We start from the raw sequence: 18346 nt of genomic DNA, 5'->3' as shown, positions 1-18346 counted from the left end.
GCTACAGTGTCTCCTGGAAGAGCTTTTTCCACTTCCAGAAGGTTATTCAGGCTGGCAGCTATCCTGGAGGGACTCTTCTCCAATTTCCTGGGTGAAGCCATGAGGCCAGACCAAGTTGTTCAGGGCTTTATAGAAGTCTGGAGAATCTGGGAGACTGTAGAGTCTTTGCAAAGAACCAGTTCCACCACTTACTGTCCTCACAGGGAGAATGTGCCTCCCTGTACCCAGTTGGAACCCCTTTGGTTTCCCTGTGTACCTGTCACCTCTCGTCTTCCCACCATGGAGTGCTGAGCCCAGATTCATCTTCTCCATGACCTCCCTCTAGGTATGAGGGGCTTGCTGTGTGGTCCCCCTGAAGCTGTCTCTCCTCCTGGATGAACAAACCCTGGTCTCACAGCCTCTCCTCAGTGGGTCTGTGCCCAGCTTGCTAGTCACCATCCCCACAGCTCCTCTCCCACAGAGCTGCTCATCCAGGCAGTGCCAGCCTGGATCACTGACAGGGGTCAGACTTTCCAGAGGCAGTGCTTTGCCTTTGCCCTTCTTGAATTTAGGAACAAGCTGTGTCCCCCTAGCTTGTCTAAGACCTGTCAAGTTGTCATTCAAGTGTGTTGAGTGGTCCTGAAATCACAGAACTGGTGTGCTTGAAAGGAACTCTGGAGATCATCTAGTCCAATCCCTGTGTTTAAAGATGGATTGACTACGGCAAGTTATTCAGGATGGTGTCTGTCGGGGTTTTTATTATCTTCAAGGATGGAGATTCTACAGCCTCTTGAGTAACCTATTCCAACATTCAATCATGCTGAGAGTAAAAAGTTTTTACTAATGTTTAAACAGTATTTTCTGTATTTTGGTTTCCACCCACTGCACCTCATCCTTTCACTGGATACACTGAGATTGGCCTAGCTCAATCCCATCAGGTATTCATACACATCGATAAGAGGCCCCATAGTCTTTAACTGGAACCACTGAAACTACTGTAGCCATTGGTTCCCACTAATGAGACCAGTGGAATTTGGGAAAAAAAAAATGAAAAAAGAAAAATACCTCATTCTTTTTATTGTGTGAAATTCAAGTGTATTTCTAATTAAAGTTCATTGTCAAGGATATTTTTAGCTTGTATCTTGAAGCTGCTGCTATGAAGACAAAGAAATCTTCACCTTTATCTGTTCTTTGACAACAAGCTTTGGCAAGAGAGAGTCAAGGTATTTTTAAAAACTGAATTAAAAATTCAGGCTAATTCTGGAGTCTGGATATTAATATTAGAAAGAGAAGTGTGAGTTGATAAAATCATTAATCAAGTCTCAGTTATAAGGGCGTCTCCGGTCATTTCAAAGCACCCATGGCGAACACACAGCTCTGGGGCAGCTTCACAACCTCGCACAGTGCTGTCATGTTGGCATCTGCCATTCAGAAGAAATGGAGCTCCAGGAGCTCAGGTCCACCAGCAGGGCAGAGAAAAAGCAAATAAATGCATAACAAACAGACACCTTAAACAGGCCAATTTCTAGTGCAGGGCAAGCCCCCATCTTCTATCACAGAAAGTGTCTGCAGGTAGAGGCTCTCCCTTCCCCAGGTCCTGCCACCCACATGGCAGCACTGCCTCTCTAACCACGACTGTCAGACAGCACCATCTCAGATTGTATGGGTCAAGTTCTTCATGTGAAATTTAATCTAAGCAATGAGGGAAATGAAACCTGGAAATGAATCACTTCTGGTTTTCCTGATTGACACACCTGGTTGCTATGGCTCCAAAGGCTAAAATTGGACTATGGCTGTTCAGGTAAGTGGAGAGTGGGTTTTCTGAGCTGTACTTAACCCTACAGCCCAGGTCAGGACTGGTACCAAAGCCAGTCTCTTTCATTTGCACCACTGGTGGGAACAGTTTCAGATGGGCTCAGCGTGCGAAGGAGCTGCTCTGGCTGTGGGACACCTCTGATGTGTCACCACTTCTCCTGCCTTTTTCAAGCTGCAGCTGAATTCTCCACCAGAGGACAGTGTAAACAGAAGGAACAGAGGTAAGATACATTCCCAAAGCACTCAGAGGTGGGGAACCCTCTACCTGCAAGGAGTAGGTAAAACCCGAGGAGGCTTGGAGCCATTTGTGGCTACATTATAGACAGTCACTGAGGTCTCCGCTTCCAGACAGATCAGAAAAACAAAGGGAATAATTTTCCCAAGCTATTTGAGAAGTCTGATTCAGTGTGAGGTGCAATGCACAGCCCAGCCTGCTCAGGTGAGTCCCACAGGAGGGTGTCACTTGGCTGTGCCAGCCTTTAGCCCCAGGATAGACTGAGTCAGCCAAGGGATGGGTCCAAACGTCCTCAGAGCAGAGGTGAGTGAATTCCTCCTGTGCTCTGACATCAGCTCAGGTCATTTGCACTTGCCCTTCTCAAAGGAGCCAGGCAGGACAGCAATACTCTGCTATACCTGACCTCTGAGACCCAAGGAATGTGGAGCAACTCCCTTTGCTCCAGAAATGTTTTCTTTAAGCAAGCTGAAAGCTTTGCATGAGTGTCCTATTTCCTAACACTCAGTTTATACAAGCCAGATACCAATTATTGCAATAAAAATGGCTCCCACCAGCTTCCAGAATTTAAGGGCCTTTTTCAGGGAATTTTTTTTCAATTGTTCCAAATTAGGATAGTCACCATACCTATGGGCGTGGTGGTGAATGGGAAGCCATCTCCATAAATCTACACGCTAAGTAACTAAAACCCAAGACAAGATCACATGCTTCCCCAAAGCCAATATGTCTGTCTTGCACCACTGAGAGTGGTAAAGCTTCAAAGGGTAATGGAAAGAGAGAGCAATCTGCTAAATATTTTTGCTTCCACATGAAGAAAGGCACTGCTCTCCTAACCAGCCCCACCAAGGACAGGAAATGTGGTCGTCTGAAATGAAACCACTTTGGACTTACCCCTGCTGTTTCTTTGCCAAGGATCGCCCCAGCCCTTTCCTGGCTCATGTTCAGCTGAAGCCAGACAGGACACGTCTTGATGAGTTTGTCAAGGATGCTGATCCCTGGAAGTGGGACGCAGTTTCGCAGGGCAATGGCCTGACAGAGGTGTGTCTCTTTCCCCTCTTCACTGGTATCTCCAACAGGGCTGAAACACAGAAAGGGAGTCCCTGATAAACAGGAGTGCAAACAGAAATCTTGAGGGGAGAAAGGACTGTAAATGCAATCACAGAGGCAGAAGCACTTAGGCACCAGGAGTGCTCCTCGAGGGGCGTCAGACCACAGCGGAAATCCGGGTGCACAGGCCTCAACAAACAGATACACCCCATCCCAAGGACTATGGCCACATGCTGATGGTTTCAGAGCACAGGTTGACAGGGTGCTTTGGGCAGCTCTGTTGGTCTCAGCTTGTGTATGGACATTGCCTTAGCACAGGTACCCACAGACATGTAAGGGGTACACAGAGGCAGCCAACACTGCAGAGGGTTGAGCGTGCCTGTCCCCTGGACCCCATTTTCCAGCCAAAGTGTCTGAGTTATGTTTCACGGCTTCAAGGACAGTGATGTGGCAGAGGAAAGGGGCCACAGAGCCTAGCTGGCTGTCGGTCTGAGGTGGACAGGGGCCAGGAGTCTGCAACTCACCCTGCAGCCATGCCACTAGGAGCACTTCTCCAAACATATGGAAGCTGTGATGGGCAACAGTGTGGTATCTTGCCCCAGTTCAGGGCCTCTCAGATGGAGTCTGCCAGTAGAAGCCAGAGGCACTGTCAGCTGCTCTTGAGTTCTGGCAGTCCCCTCCTCCCATGCCCAGCTCAGATTGTCTGCAAAGAGGCAGACTAAGACAGTTTAGAAATAACACTGAGCACTCCCCGTCTCACTGGAAAGTCTGTGGTGGTCACTGGAAAGTCTCACTGGTCCTGGTGGTGGCAGAGGTGGCTGCTCCTCCACCCCTACACCCAAGGAGCCACTGGTGGCTACTCATGGGGAGGGGAGAATATTCCACCTTCGCTGTCACTCACAGAGCACAGGAGGAGGAGGAGAAAGATGTGTAAGAATGCATCCAGCAGGAAGTTTTCCACTACAGAAGACATATCTTTGCTAATTCCCAAATGCTGATCTGCAGCAGGAGAACAATTTCAGATGCAGCTCTGCAAACAGCCCTAAGCTGCTCAGCATGATCCAGCAGGTCCTGCAGGACACAGACATAGTGAACCCTTTCCCTGTACAGAGGGACAGGAATGAGAGGGACCACAGGAAACATATGGAGAAACGCCAGAGGGACCTTCAGGAAGGAGGAAATGAAGACACACATTTGTTATTTTGGCCAGTCCTAAAGATGTAATTGGAAGCTCTAAAAAGATGCATGGGACATGATAAATGACAGGAGAGGGGCCATCCTGTGGGATCACACGTTAGCAATGCCCAACCACACCTTATGTCTCAGAGCTTATTCTCAGCCGCACAAGACATAAGAACACTCCAGTTATGCTGTTGAGAATATTAATGGTCTGGGACATGCTCTCCTTTACATTCCTGTACTGATCAGACACACAAAGAACTAGTTCTATTTATTTTTAGTCCCTACAGTCTAAGGCAGATTGGTATTAAATGCTGGCTTATAGCTATGGTGCTGATTTAACAAAGTATACATGTACTTAGCACTGCAGGCAGTAGAAATACTTGTGCTGAAAGGTCTGGTCACAAGAGCTCTATTGGATAAGGCCATAGACTCATGGGGATACAGGCTTGTAATTCATCTGATTAATTGATTTTACATGTAAAGAAAATACAGGACAACGTATACAAAATATGTTTCTCTGCACTAGTTTTCTGCTTAGGTGTCAGAACTGAAAAAAGGAGGACTCTTAATTTTGATTTGGTCTTATTTCAAATCTTCTTCCTTTTCCTTTTATTTTTAAAGAAATGGATCTTAAAGTAGTACATTTCAAATAAGGTCAGTCTTAAACTTCTAAAAGAGAGTCCTTTCAAAAGTAGTGCCACAGAAAGTGACCTCAGAGCCCTGATCAATGTCAAGTTGAATATGAGTCAGCAGTGCTCTGGCAGCCAGGAGGGCCAATCGTGTCCTGGGGGGCATCAGGCACAGCATCACCAGCTGGTCATGGGAGGGGATTGTCCCGCTCTGCTCTGCACTGGTGTGGCCTCGCCTTGAATATTTTGTGCAGTTTTGGGCACCACAATATAAGAAAGCTATTAAGCTACTGGAGTGTCTAAAGGAGGGCAACAAAGATGGTGAAGGGCCTTGAGGTGAATCCGCATGAGGAGCAGCTGAGGTCACTTGGTGTGTTCAGCCTGGAGAAGAACAGACTGAGGAGAGACCTCATTGCAGTTACAACTTCCTCCTGAGGGGAAGAGGAGGGGTAGGCACTGATCTCTTCTCTGTGGTGACTGGTGACAGAACTGAGGAAATGGCCTGAAGTTGTGTCAGGGGAGGTTTAGGGTGGATATTAGAAAGAGGTTCTTCACCCAGAGGGTGGCTGGGCACTGGAACAGGCTCCCCAGGGAAGTGGTGACAGCACCAAGCCTGACAGAGTTCAAGAAGCGTTTGGATGACACTCTCAGGTATGTGGTGTAATTCTTGGGGATGGGCCTGTGCAGGGCCAGGAGTTGGACTTGGTGATCCTTGTGGGTCCCTTCCAACTCGGCATATTCTGTGATTCTGTGAAAAGTCAGTTTTTATAAACGTAGACTTTCAAAACCCAAAAGCAACACAGAGATTCTATTTTTAGTAGCTTTTTGTCTTTTGCACCTCTTCAGAGATAGCTTTCTTAGAAAATAGAGGTGTTTCTGCAATCCTATAAGTAGAGTTAGGATATCAGTCTACAGAATCTTGATTTTAATCAATCCATTTTTAAGATCATAGCTAAGACAATACGAATGAGAGAAATGAGCTTAAAAAAAAAGAGGCAAATAGAAATAAGTGAAACTCTCTTTACTTGTCATAAAAGCCCAGCCTGTCATATAGGTGAGGGAATTTCTTTCAGATGTAACAGCATATGATTTTAATCAGTATCATCTGAACATATAGAGTAAAACAATGGAAGACAGCTTTTGGAAGTTAACCTGATTCATCTCTTGGGTTTTTTACAGAAGAAACAACAACCAAAAAAAAGCCTAGTAACCATGTGAACGGAAAACGTGTTGGATGGCAACATTCACACTCAGTAATGGGAAAAAAGTAATGAGTAAAGGGAAATAAAGGTGAGTTGCAATGAAATATTCCATAAGACAGTTAGCAAAAACTACTCCCATAATTAGTCACATAGGCATGAATCTGCTCTTGCCAACGACGTGTGAAACCCAGATCAAAAGAAGGTCAATGCTGATAATGTCTTGTTGTGGCACTAGAATGTATTGCAATAGCTCCAGTGATGTTGAACTTTGTTAGCTATTAATTATGTAAGGTGAAAAGGTCTGGCAAAGCACTGATGCTCAGGAGAGAAACAAAGGAGAGATGCCTGGAGAGAAACAAAGGTTATCCACAAAGACAGGAAAATAACACAAACCAGCTTGGACCTGCTGAGCACCAGGCACATAGTGACCCTGGCACAGTGTTCCTTCTCCACAGGGAAACCCAGGCTTGATGCAGGCCTCCCTCCCTCAAGCACATCACCTGGACAGAGCCCTACTCACAGCAGCAACATGGGTTTGGCAACAAGAACAGAGTGGGGAATAAAAATAACAGAACTGACCTTCTAACACATGGCTGCATGTAGGGCCCACTGTCTAATTTTGGAGAATGGATAAAAAATAGAAAATAATTCCAAACCCAGACACACAGGATAAAAAGGAAGAGCCTGAAAATATTTGTCTTAGTGGAAAATCTCATTATTTGAGTGTGTGGAGTCTTTCAGTGCAGATAATTTAGGGCAGTGGATAAGGCATATTTTTGGCAGAACTGGAATCCAACATTTAGGGGGCCCTCAAGGATAAGTTCTCCTCTCAAAAGCTGTGGAAGGAACTAAGCAGGCTCTTGTACCTGTACAGAGGGAGGAAAGTGCAGCTCAGTGAAAGCGGTGACTTTGGTAGAAGAAAAGACAAGAAAAGTCATTAATGGGATCATCTGGAAACAGAGAAATGTTTGGCTAGACTCTTCCTGTCAGTGAGTTATAACAAATGACAGATAATTTCCCAAGGGAAGAGGAAGGGGATTGCATTGCCCAAATCTCTTAAAATGCCACGTTTAGACCAGTAGCAAACACTTTATTGAGTCAAATCTGTGCTGGCTAAGAAATGGGAATGGATGACCTAACAGACCTTTTTCAGCTGTAATGCTGTGACCCATGACACACCAGCTGACGCAGTTATGGCACCGATGCTTGACTTCTGTCCTAGGCACAGCTGTCACAAAGATTCGCATGCTGGGCTGTGGGAGTGCTTAATCCAGCAATTTAATCTGGCTCTGCTGTAGCTCTGTGGCTGCACAGAGAGGAGGGAGCCAGACAGCTCCTGGGTTCTTGCTGTGCAGCCTGTTGAAGGGATTTGCAGCCACCACAGTGACCAGCTGGCCTTCCCTGTTTCACTCACTCAGAATTCACGCATCAGATGATACCTAAACTCACAGTTTCAGAAATAAGATGCAATTCTCTCCTTCTCCCACACTCCTACAAATCCCTTTGGCTGATATAGGCAGGTGCTCATTTTGCCAGGTGTGATGTGAAGGTGAAAAGCTGGCCCTAGAGCTACCTGCTTGCTTTGTTTTTACTGAGTTCTTACTGCAAAGTATCTTTAAGTCTTGCAGTGGCTCTTCTAAATTGGGTTCAGTTGGGATGCAGGGAGCTGTGTGCTGCATATTGACTGGCAGCACTGGCTAATTAATTGCACAGTAATTACATTCACACACCTGCCCCAGGCTGGCAGAAGGTATCAGGTTGCTTGTTGGAGACAATAATAATGACAATGGTGATTTGAATTATTGCACAGTGACTGTATGCTGAGGTAATGACACCACCATGACTCATTGCTTTGGAAATAAGGATCCACTTATTGCCAGCTGAACATTCCCAGAAATCTTCAGAGCAGCACAGGGATATAACCCACTGAATTTCATGCAGGTGCAGGCCTGGACATACCTTTGCAAGGGATTTCAGAAATATTGCCACAAACCTGCTGACACTAAGGGCTTCCTAGCTGGACTATATGTGGGGCCAGTCACTCTGAGTTTCCCTGGGGCAGCAGAGACACACAGAAATTGTGTGGAACAGCAGCAGAGACTGACAGATGAATTCTTCACTCCTGCACATTTGCAGCTTCTGCCTGTCACCAGACCTGCTCTGAGAAGAGACATAAGGTGTTGTTAAATTTAAATCTTAAATTGGAAACAAATGCTCTGTAGTGCACTGATAAGTAATGACTGAGGGCCTTAGTGTTGTTTAAATAGATGTAAGAATAAGGAGCTAATTTTTTGTTATTATGTTTCATTGCTTTTACTTCTCCCTTTGAAAAGCAGACGAGAGCAAGAGAGAGCAAGAACAAGGGTTTGCTATGCCGATCTCAAGGAAAGAGATACAATGGTATATTTACACTCATAGCAGAGCAGGAATCACAGGTTTTAAAAGGTGTTCCAACTGGGCTGCTTCAGATGGACAAGTAGCCATAAACTCTATGTGCCAGGTGACAGGGAAACTTTTTTGCACCAAAGCCACCTGGGACCTCAAGGGATACATCTCGGACACACCAGCTTGTGTCTGAAGCTCACATGTGGAAACCCTTCAAGCACAGCAGAACAGGTTACAAGAAGCACCTGAAGCAGGAAGAAAAGGTAAAAGCTCATGAAGCCGATACACCAGCCCTGGTGGAAGTGGATACAGTGCTGGTAATTTCTGTGTTTGAAAGAGAGAGTTGGGAACACAGGGTCTAATGGAGATAGATCAGAGGACGGTGCTGAGATTAAAAGACTGACAGAAAACTCACAGCTGTGTTTTACATCCTGTGTCACAACCAACTCAGATAGACTTGGTTGCAGGGCTCTGTGCCACGGGTAATAGATTTCTGTATCCAGTTTTTTCATAGTCAACTCCTTTCCTTCCAGAATTACATGAGCAGCAGTTAAAGTACAGCAAGGTTTCACCCATTAGACCCTCATGACATATACAGGTAATTATGCTTTCTTTGGTTTGGTACCACTTCTGATTAGAGAGATGTTGGGGAATACATTTAATGTAGGTAGCTTGGTGTGCAAGCTGCAATGCAAGCTGTACAGGCTCAAAATCTTTGTTCACACATGTGAATTCATGTGCTGTTACTTTCAGTTCACTGTGAGGGAAGTTATGCAGTGCCATAGCTAGAGGACATCAAGCTTCATTTTGCTTCTGTCTTAGAAGTGGTCATACCTTGATGCCATTTCTTAATCTCATAAGCCAGCCTGTCTTTGATCACTTGATCAGTGCAGACCAAATTAATCCAAGATGAAGGAGAAGGATTAATTTGCTCTCTGGACCTGGCTTGGGTCACCTTGCTGATTCTCATTTCTTTCTTCCGTCAGGTGGCGGAAGTCAGACCCTGCACCCAACCTAGCTACAGGGAGAGCTCCATCATCTTTAAACTTTTGGAGTTGTTTCATCATAGAACAGAGTATTAGGAAGATGGGAAGGCAGCAAAGTGACATATTGAGTAATGTATAGCACAACAGCTAACTCTATGCACCAAATGTAAACCCTGACTTGCAGGAAATTCAGGCTTTAATAAATGCTTTTTCATAATCAAGTCAAGAGATCTGACAAAAATCAAACCAACAAAGAGAAATGAAGTAACCAGGAATGAAAATCCCAAAATGTAGAAAGAGAGGTTCTTGGGGTCTTCAGGGATCGCACTCAGCTAATTGACACCCTCTAGTCAAAAATAAACAAGTTTCTTGTTGTCTGATAGGCAAAAAGAAAGAGAAAATGTGTAGGGTGTTAGCAAGAAGTGAGAGCTTCCTGCATTGTAAGGTTCTGGGATGTACAGAAAAATTTGATAATGGAAGTGATGCGACAGGCTTGGTGTGCCCCACAAGGCAGGCTTGCCTGTTCGGTAGCCCTTCCTACCTTGCAGTATGCTTGTGTTACTGGTACACCTTGGTGATAAGCTCATAGCTCAGGAAGTTGTGCTTCTCGAACTGTGGTCTGTGGGGAGCCTGTGGTTGGCAGAGTACTTCCTCCTGCTCATTGGTCCCCTTGTTCCTACTCAAATGTCCACCCTTCGACTGTTTGGTCTTTGGACTACATTTGATGCTCTGCGTGTCCAGGCCATTTGGCTCAGCCTGGAAAGGACCATGCTTAATAGCCAAGGCAGCAGCTGTTCCAGCTGCCAAAAGGTAAAACAAACCAAGGGTCTCCTAAATACTCTGACACCTCATAGCTTAGCAAAACTCTCTGTTTCCCACCTACTCCACTTTCTGTTACAGGCGCCCTCAATTTCAGCAGCAAGGTTTTGCACTCTGCAATTGAATTCTCACTTCTGTGAGCTTTTTTGTACCTGCCAGGGATTTTCAAATGCCTGCTTCTGTGAAGGCTAGCAGGGGTTTGCACACACAGATTGCAGACATCCACCTCTCCCCAGCTGGACCCTGCCTGTGCACGTTTACATATGTTTGCCAAAGTGGAGCAAGTCATCACCCTGCCAGGGAGCTCCACTTATGGCACAAAGGAATCAGGTGAGAGATAGCTCACCTACCCTTAAATCATTCACCAGTTCACCAAGCCTCACTGCCTTGGTCACATAAACCAACAGAGGAAATTACAAAAAGGAATGAGTGCTATTATACTTCTGGGGATGAAAGGTGTCATGGCTACTTGTGCAGGTGGAAGAACACTAATTCATGTGTCAGTTTATTAAGTAACAAGTGGACACAGAGTTTTCTACTCACATAATGACACCAGATTGTTGTCTTATACATGACAGGGTTCAGCTTGAAGGTCTGATAGATCAGCATCACACTAGAGGAATTGTGTGGACTTACACTGTTGCCTCCCGAGCACAGCAAGGATAGCTGAGCTGGCTTGAAAGATCCAAGCTTAGGAGCAGGCTCTATGCAGACACATGGAGCAAGCTGGCAGAATAGCCAAGCTTGTGCTAAGCTTGTGTCCTGGTTGCTGCCCTTACCAGGTTTAAAGCTGACGCATGTATTTTTCCTCATTACTACCATCATACAGACAAAGGACATGACTGCAGCTTATCTGCATTTGAACTGAGAAGAGTCTTGCCCCCATTCAAAAGTCAGGAGTCAGGTCAGCTCTGCAGAACCTTGCTGGACAAGGGCTACTGATGTTGTGAGGGATATGTAACCATTGTCACTCATCAGAATATAAACCTGGTGTTTAAAACCAGTGGTGGTTCTCTAACCGCAGAAGCAGCAGGGTCAAGTCACTCAGGAGCAGAGGAGGGGTGCTTGCAGTGTCTCCCCATAAACCCTCAAAATGTGCTTCCTCCTAAATTGGTCAAACTTAGTTGTAAGTACTTACAGAGAAACAGCAGCAACACCCCTATCAGAGACTCTTGTTTGACCTTGTCAACAAACTTTCAGCAAACTTTTCAGTTCTCTCACAGAGCACTAAATGTTTATGAAGTTGCTAGCTTCTCTGAGTTTCCCAGGTTGTTTAGGTCTGTTCCTCCCTTTAAATACACAAAGGCATGTATACTGCAAAGAATCGCATATGCACAAAACCCCAAATACGAGCTAATTCACATTACTGATAGTTCCCAGGTCAGCTCTACTGCCAAACAAGCCTTCTCACACTCACAGCCATGACACAGACAGAAACAAAATAAAAAACAAACATCAAAAAAATCCCTGAAGGTGGAGTCCTTCTTTCAAACCCCCCCCTTTCTTTTTCCATCAGTCTAGCTGTTTCCTGCATTCATTAAGACCAATGGAATACGCTGCTGGTGGCCCCGCACTGGACTGGAGCTACTATATCCTACTGGTGTAAAATTCACTTCACAAAGTGTACTGCTGTCTTTATGTAACCTTGCACATATATGTTTTGCACTCAACAGTTCGTCTCACAAACATCAGCCGTCTTTTTATTCAGTTAAAACATACATTTTCAAGTCAAAACCGCTTTGCAGGTTTTATTAGCTCTACTCCCTTATTATCAATTGACAGCTAATGATAAGTCATTCTCCCCCATATTCATAATCAGAGATTTTCAGGGCATTTGTCCCTTGTCTTTTCAAACCCAAATTATTCTCCTAGGAATTCCAGTGTTTGAGCAAAGCTAAAGATTTTGGTTTTAGTGTGCAGGCAATAAAGGATGATTTATACTCCTGCAAGATCCAGTGCAAAGAAGAAAGCTGCTGAAACATCAGCCTAGCCAGGGTCAGAGGGGCTAGAGAAAGGACATTTTCCTGAACAAAAAGCTGCAAACATGGTTGCTGGATAATTCAACTTCTCTGGAAAGGTTTGTGCGGTGCAGGAAACAGAATCAAATATTTGGAAGAAGAGAAACAACTTCCTAAGCTATAAGACCATAAGGAAGCCCCAGACCTCCTTCACCCTCCAGTGTTGGTGTTTTAGAGGGGCCCAGCCGAGCCACCAGCTGGAGAGAAGACAGATGGGCTTGTTCTCTGCATTCTAAAAACACATGAAGTGTTGGAAGCCCAGAGAACCCCCATTTTGACTGCAGGACCAGGGCTTTGGACAGAGGTTTTGCCCTTTCCTGGCTCATCTGGACAGGAAGGAAGACAGGAATGGAAACCCAGAGAATACTTTTCTATATTGTACTTACTTAACAAAGAGGGGAAAGGGAAACGGAAAATAAAGGGAAGGGACAAATTTCCAATTCAAACTTCATTAAGAATAGGCTGTGGTTTTGCTTTAATAAAGCCATTCTGTTTCAAACCCTATATATTAAAAATTACTAGAATCTGCATGTTATATTAGAGCCAAAATCCTGGGCAAAACATTAAGAGAAACAGCAGAGTAGTTATAAAAAGTTATGTCTTGCTTACCCTATGAGTGAATTGAGTGTAGCTATATGAGACGCACAAAAAATGAGGGCCTAACCACACAGACTTGCACAATGCTCAGCAGCCTTCCTCTCTGCTAAGAAATACCTGCAAACACTTATCTCAGTCCTGATTTGCAACTAGAAATGGCCAAATAAATCCATGGGACTTGTGTTCTGTATTTGAAGGAGCAGAGCACAGGCCTTCCGGTCCTCACATGAGGCACCATGCAAAGGGGCTGTAAACCAGCCATTCACTCACTGATCTGCAGGCTTCTTTAGACATGAATATTCACATTTTGGGTAAGATTTCCTTCCAATGTCAGTGTGAATGGATTTCAATATGCAGTGCTCTTAGTAAAAAAAAAAAAATCTAAATCTGTGAATTTACTCTTTGTCGTTCTTAAGCCTTACTCCAGCAATTTCATATTCCTCATATTTAACTTTGATTAGGCATTGGAGAAATGTGTTTATTTCTTGCTTTATGATCTGACAGGATCCCTGCCTACATTAACACTGGAGCACGGTTAGAGATCTACCTTCCTGAGGAAAGGAGAGGAAGAAAAAAAGGCCTTGTTGGGGTATTTCAAAGATATGGAAAGGTGGGGAAAGGCCATGGTCCCCACCACCTTCTAGTGGTGAACACCTCTAGAACACCTAGAAACACATAGAAACTAGAACACTCCTATGAGCTCTCAGGGTGAGAGAGGCATTCTAGTTTGCTGGGCTAAGTTGAACAACCTGTTCTGTGAGTGGCCATGGCCCTCATCATCCTCTGCTGGTGGAACAGCCTAGGGCCTGTTAGTGAAGCAGTGTCAGAAATTGTTAAAATGTCCCTGTGGTGACTGGGAGCTCAGCACATGACTGCAAAACCTGCCAAGCAGCAAGGCAAACCTGTCACCTCACACAGACCCCACTAAACCATTGCTGGGACCTCAAACTTGTTTATTTAACTGTGTTTATGGTCACCCAGTCACCAGGGCTGTAATATAAGTAAGTCAGGAGCCAAAGGCTGTGGGTTCATAGTAGTCTGGACAATCCATAACATGGTTTACTTGGCCATGTCCTCCCCAGAACACCAGTGCTGAACCCACCTCTACCTCCAGGCTGCTATTGCTTGTCTGACACTGGGGCACTCCCACGTAGAGAACCAGAGAGTGGAAGAAGGTTTGTGCTGGACACAGCTCTCTGGCTTGGCTCCCTGTTCAACTTGGTGAGGAACGAACAAATATAACACTTGGATTCAGCCCACTGGCACCAATCACCCTGAATTACTCCCTGGAGCTGCTGCTTCTCCAGTGATACCAGAGATCCTCGTGGTCTCATAAATGGGGCACAACAATTAAACATCTAAAGTTAGGCAGAGTAAGTCCAGGCTAGATCTAGATAGCTAGCTCTAAATAGCAAAGGGACATAGCAGATTGCCAGGCCAAGGGACTAACCTCACCATCTATCCCTATCTCAGGCTGCTCTTCACAGTGCCCCTCCTGCAATCTCTACTGGTTTCCAAGCACAGAGGACCCATCTCTGCTGAGAGGGTAACACAAATCTATTTCCCTTTTGCTTGGAAAAGTTGCCAATTAGATTCAGTCTAAAACTAATTAATTTCTAATCCTAAGAAAGGATTAGAATGGGAGTTCAGTACAGAATTACACTAAAACGTCCTCTGGACAGAGAGAAAAGTTGCCCAAAGCCAACCTCTTTCTTTTTCTGCTGATTCAACAGGAGAAGCTCTGAGCTTTGCCTGGTTTCTGCTTTTGTGGGGGGTATCAGGAGTGACAAATTCCTTGAAGAGAACTCACGGGGGTAAAAAAGGAAAGAGACAAGAGAAAAATTCTTGGCAGGCAAGATGAAAGTTTGGGTCAGGTCCCAGGCTGTCATTTAGCCAAATATGTGGGACGAACTTTTTTTGCCTGGAAGTCTGCTAGCAATTTGAAGAACAGTGATGCAGGTAACCAGCAGTGCTGTCAGTCTCCAGACTCTGCTATTTGTTGGTCTCTTTCTGTTTCCTTGGTAAATTTTTCAAGCAGCAGAAAATTTAATCCAGTTCAAGAGGGAATGCAGCTGCTTTCTGTTCTGCCCAACAGCTGCTTTTACAAGACAGAGGTTTCAAAAGACTGGCTTTCTTCAGAGGGCCACCGGAGGGATGTACATGAGCTGTGTGGATTCCCTATATTTGGCAAAGTTTTCCTAGCATCCAGAAGGTTGTCTGTTTTCAGCTGGTTTCAACAAATCACTTGAAATGCCCCAACAATGCATTAGCCTTGCAAAAGCAAAGAGAAAGTACTAATTAACATGGTCAGGAGATAATTTCCAGCAGTAAGACAGGTCTTTCAACCCTACTAGAAACAATGCTGATACACAGACCCCAGAAAATCACCTAGAGCAAATACTAGCAGCCCCTTGCAAGACCATTATCAGAGCCAGAATTCCAGCCCGGCCTCAGAGAACAAATCTCAGGGAGGGTTTTGTGCTCCTCCTCATCCATGGCAATGGAGGGTACCGCAGAAAGGGCAGTCCTCTGGCCCCACTTCCACACCCTCCCAACACACCACTTTTGCTTCAGCTATAGAGGCTGTGTAAACACTGAGGAAGCTGGTTTAGCTGCATAATCCAGAGGGGAACTTGTACACCAAAGGCTTTCTGAGAGATGGATCCTCTTCCTAGCATCACCCCAAACCTAAAGGATGGTCTGGGGCAAGACCAGGGTTTCCCTGCTTAACAAGGAGACTGTGCTACAAAGTAAATGGCTATAATCAAATCCGCTTCATGAGTTCATGCTTTGGACTCCCTCCCTATAATGATGGTAGAAGATACCTGCTTTCAGCTGGTTGTTGGGAGGCTTAATATCCATGAAACACCCAGAGATCCTTTCATACCTACAAGGACTTCGTATTAGTCACACAATGTGATTACTGAAAACACCTCGTCCCTTTCAAAGGTACCAGTAATGCAGAAAGCAGAAATCCTTTACTCAGACATAAATACATTCCCTGTTTAGAAAAAGCTTACAGAAAGTCTGGGAAAGGCACACACATAGGCATGTATATATTCATCTATTTGAAAAGAGCTGCATTCCACAGCACTCCCTGGCTCATGTGCATCTAACAGAATATCTATTTAGGAAAATGTGACTAGCATAACCAGCTATGCAGTGCTCACATCTGCTAATCCTTGCTGCTCAAGTAATCATCTTCGCTTGCAAAAAGATTTATACTATTTTGGGTGCAGGCGAAGAGGAGCTAAGCACTTCAGAACTCTTGCAACTGATTATCTTTGAGGGAATCATGGCCTTAATGTTCCCACTCCAGCAGGGTATAGAGAGATCTCATTTCTGGAGGTAGGTAGAATTACTTTAGATAGGTCAGGTATTGAATGGACAGAGGAAAGGCTTGAAGCTACAATATTTACCATATTGGGTGATGCTTATAGCTCTATTTTATTTGCACAGGTTAAACAGCACTGCTTCCTCGACCACAGCTGCCTCGCAGGGCTGTGCTACCAGGTACTTTCACAGTACTTTCAACCCCCCTCCTTCAAACTCCACAATTAAAAGACACCAGCTGAAACTTGCCTTGCCTCTCCGAGATGTAAGCATCTGACACCCTGGGATCGATTCTGAACTCAGCCAGCTCCAACTCCGGAGAGTTACTCCAGACTGACACCAGTGCGTGGCTCCAACTAAGCCATGTGCATCTGTATGTTTTAGGGATTTCCCCTGTCAGAGTGGGAGGATGGGATTGACACATTACAATGTTCCTGCATTGTAAGAGCAGATCAGGGATGCCAAACAGAGTGCTGGAGGGAGAGTGGGGTGCCAAGGGTCTTGGCAGAAAATAGAGCTAGCATACACACAAGCAACCTTATGTAATAGCCCACGCCCCTCCACAGCAGATGGGGTGCAACCACTGTACAAGGACAACTCTTCTCTACCCTGTGTATCACAGGCAGCCCTCTCTGGCAGAGGAGCATAGAAATGGTTTGACAGACATGGTTTAACTCCTGCAGACACTTCACCTTTTCTGGCAGACAGTTCTCATGGATATCAACTTGCCTGTTCAGCTGTCTTCTCACTGCTGCTTCTCTTTGTGCAGCTAGATCAGTGCCAGGGGCAGGGTGTGCCCAGCATCCTTACATCTCCTATGCTGCAGTACAGATGTGTCTTTTCATTTTTGTTTTCTCAGTTTTGATCCATAACTATTCAGAAAGAGAAATCTGAGGTCTTCTTTGGTAGTATGAATATTTAAAAGTACAGAATATTATGCTGGGGGCTTTTTTGTTTGTTTTGTTGGTTGGTTGGTTTGGTGTTTGTTTTTTTTTTTAATGATCAAACATCTCAGATTTGTAACTATTTCTGCTTTAATACCTCAGAAGTCCCTTCCACATAAGGCCCCAGATCAGCTCAATGGCCTATGATCTAGTTCTCTCTGAACACCGGGGCTGCCAAGACCAGCTCCATCCCAGCACGTACCATGGCTTGTCACTGTAGGACCACTCTGTACTGATAACAGCATAGCAAGAGGCATTATAACCTCTCCTCGGTCTTCTGGAGAACATGTGCTAAATGTCCTTTCCCCTGTTTTTTTCTAATTCTAAATCTAATTAGAAAGAATATAATTAGTTGTTTATTGTTATTAATTTGTAATTCCTCACGGAGGGCAACCTAAACAATCACAAACATACAGACACCCTTCCCTACACAGGGGGAATGCCTGTTTGATACAGTTGGGAAAGTGTGATAGACTTCTGAGACACCAAGAGTTTTGATGACCGTATCTACCCTCTCCTCACAGATCCATCTGCACTAGAACTTGATCAGTTATTCTAAACAGCTGCCTTTTCTTTCTAATTACCCTTCCAAAGAGCTATTTCTTTCTATTTCCAAATGCAAAATATGTTCTCCCTTCAAAATTATAATGGCTAAAGGTCTGTGATGAACAATATTTTGTCCAAGTTTCACTAAGGCACTTTGGTTTCAATGCTCTTTAGCAATCAACCCAGATAACAATTTAAAACTCTGGGACGGCATCTTGCTGAAGCTTTTTTTTTTTTTCCTGATGGATTTGGTTTAGGTATTGGCTTTTATGTCTATTCTTCAGGTAATTTTAGAGATTCTTCTGAATCTCACAATCCTATATTGTTGATCTAGAGAAATCACTTATATTTACTGATAGTTGAGTTAATATATATAGTCCTACTATCATTTGGAAAAATTCTATAAAACAGATAATCTCTGAGACATCTGCAATATGTACATGTGGCTGAATAAGAGATGGAGCCAGCTCAAATTTGTGCCGAGCAACCCTCACAGCTAGTCTCCAGGACACACTGATTTACATATATACCTGTACACACAGAGCAAGAGAGATGCACACAACATATGTGCGCATTTTTCAGCCTACATCACCTCTAGGTTGGAAAGTCAACAACACAAACCAGCACGTAGC

The 18346-nt window shown here is 44.7% G+C and overlaps 1 protein-coding gene across 1 annotated transcript in view; it reads right to left on the bottom strand.

The window, feature by feature from the left end:
• Positions 1-18346, bottom strand: part of RIN3 (Ras and Rab interactor 3) — a 66740-nt gene that overhangs the window by 44523 nt on the left and 3871 nt on the right. The window contains exon 2 of the mRNA XM_032690805.1: positions 2918-3104. Within this exon, the coding sequence (XP_032546696.1) occupies positions 2918-3104 (187 nt within the window). The remainder of the gene's footprint in view (positions 1-2917; positions 3105-18346) is intronic.

Source organism: Chiroxiphia lanceolata, chromosome 6 (assembly GCF_009829145.1).
Source record: "Chiroxiphia lanceolata isolate bChiLan1 chromosome 6, bChiLan1.pri, whole genome shotgun sequence".
Taxonomy (NCBI): Eukaryota; Metazoa; Chordata; class Aves; order Passeriformes; family Pipridae; genus Chiroxiphia; species Chiroxiphia lanceolata.
The sequence above is the reverse complement of the archived record's forward strand: the minus strand, read 5'-3'. Positions and strand labels throughout refer to the sequence as shown.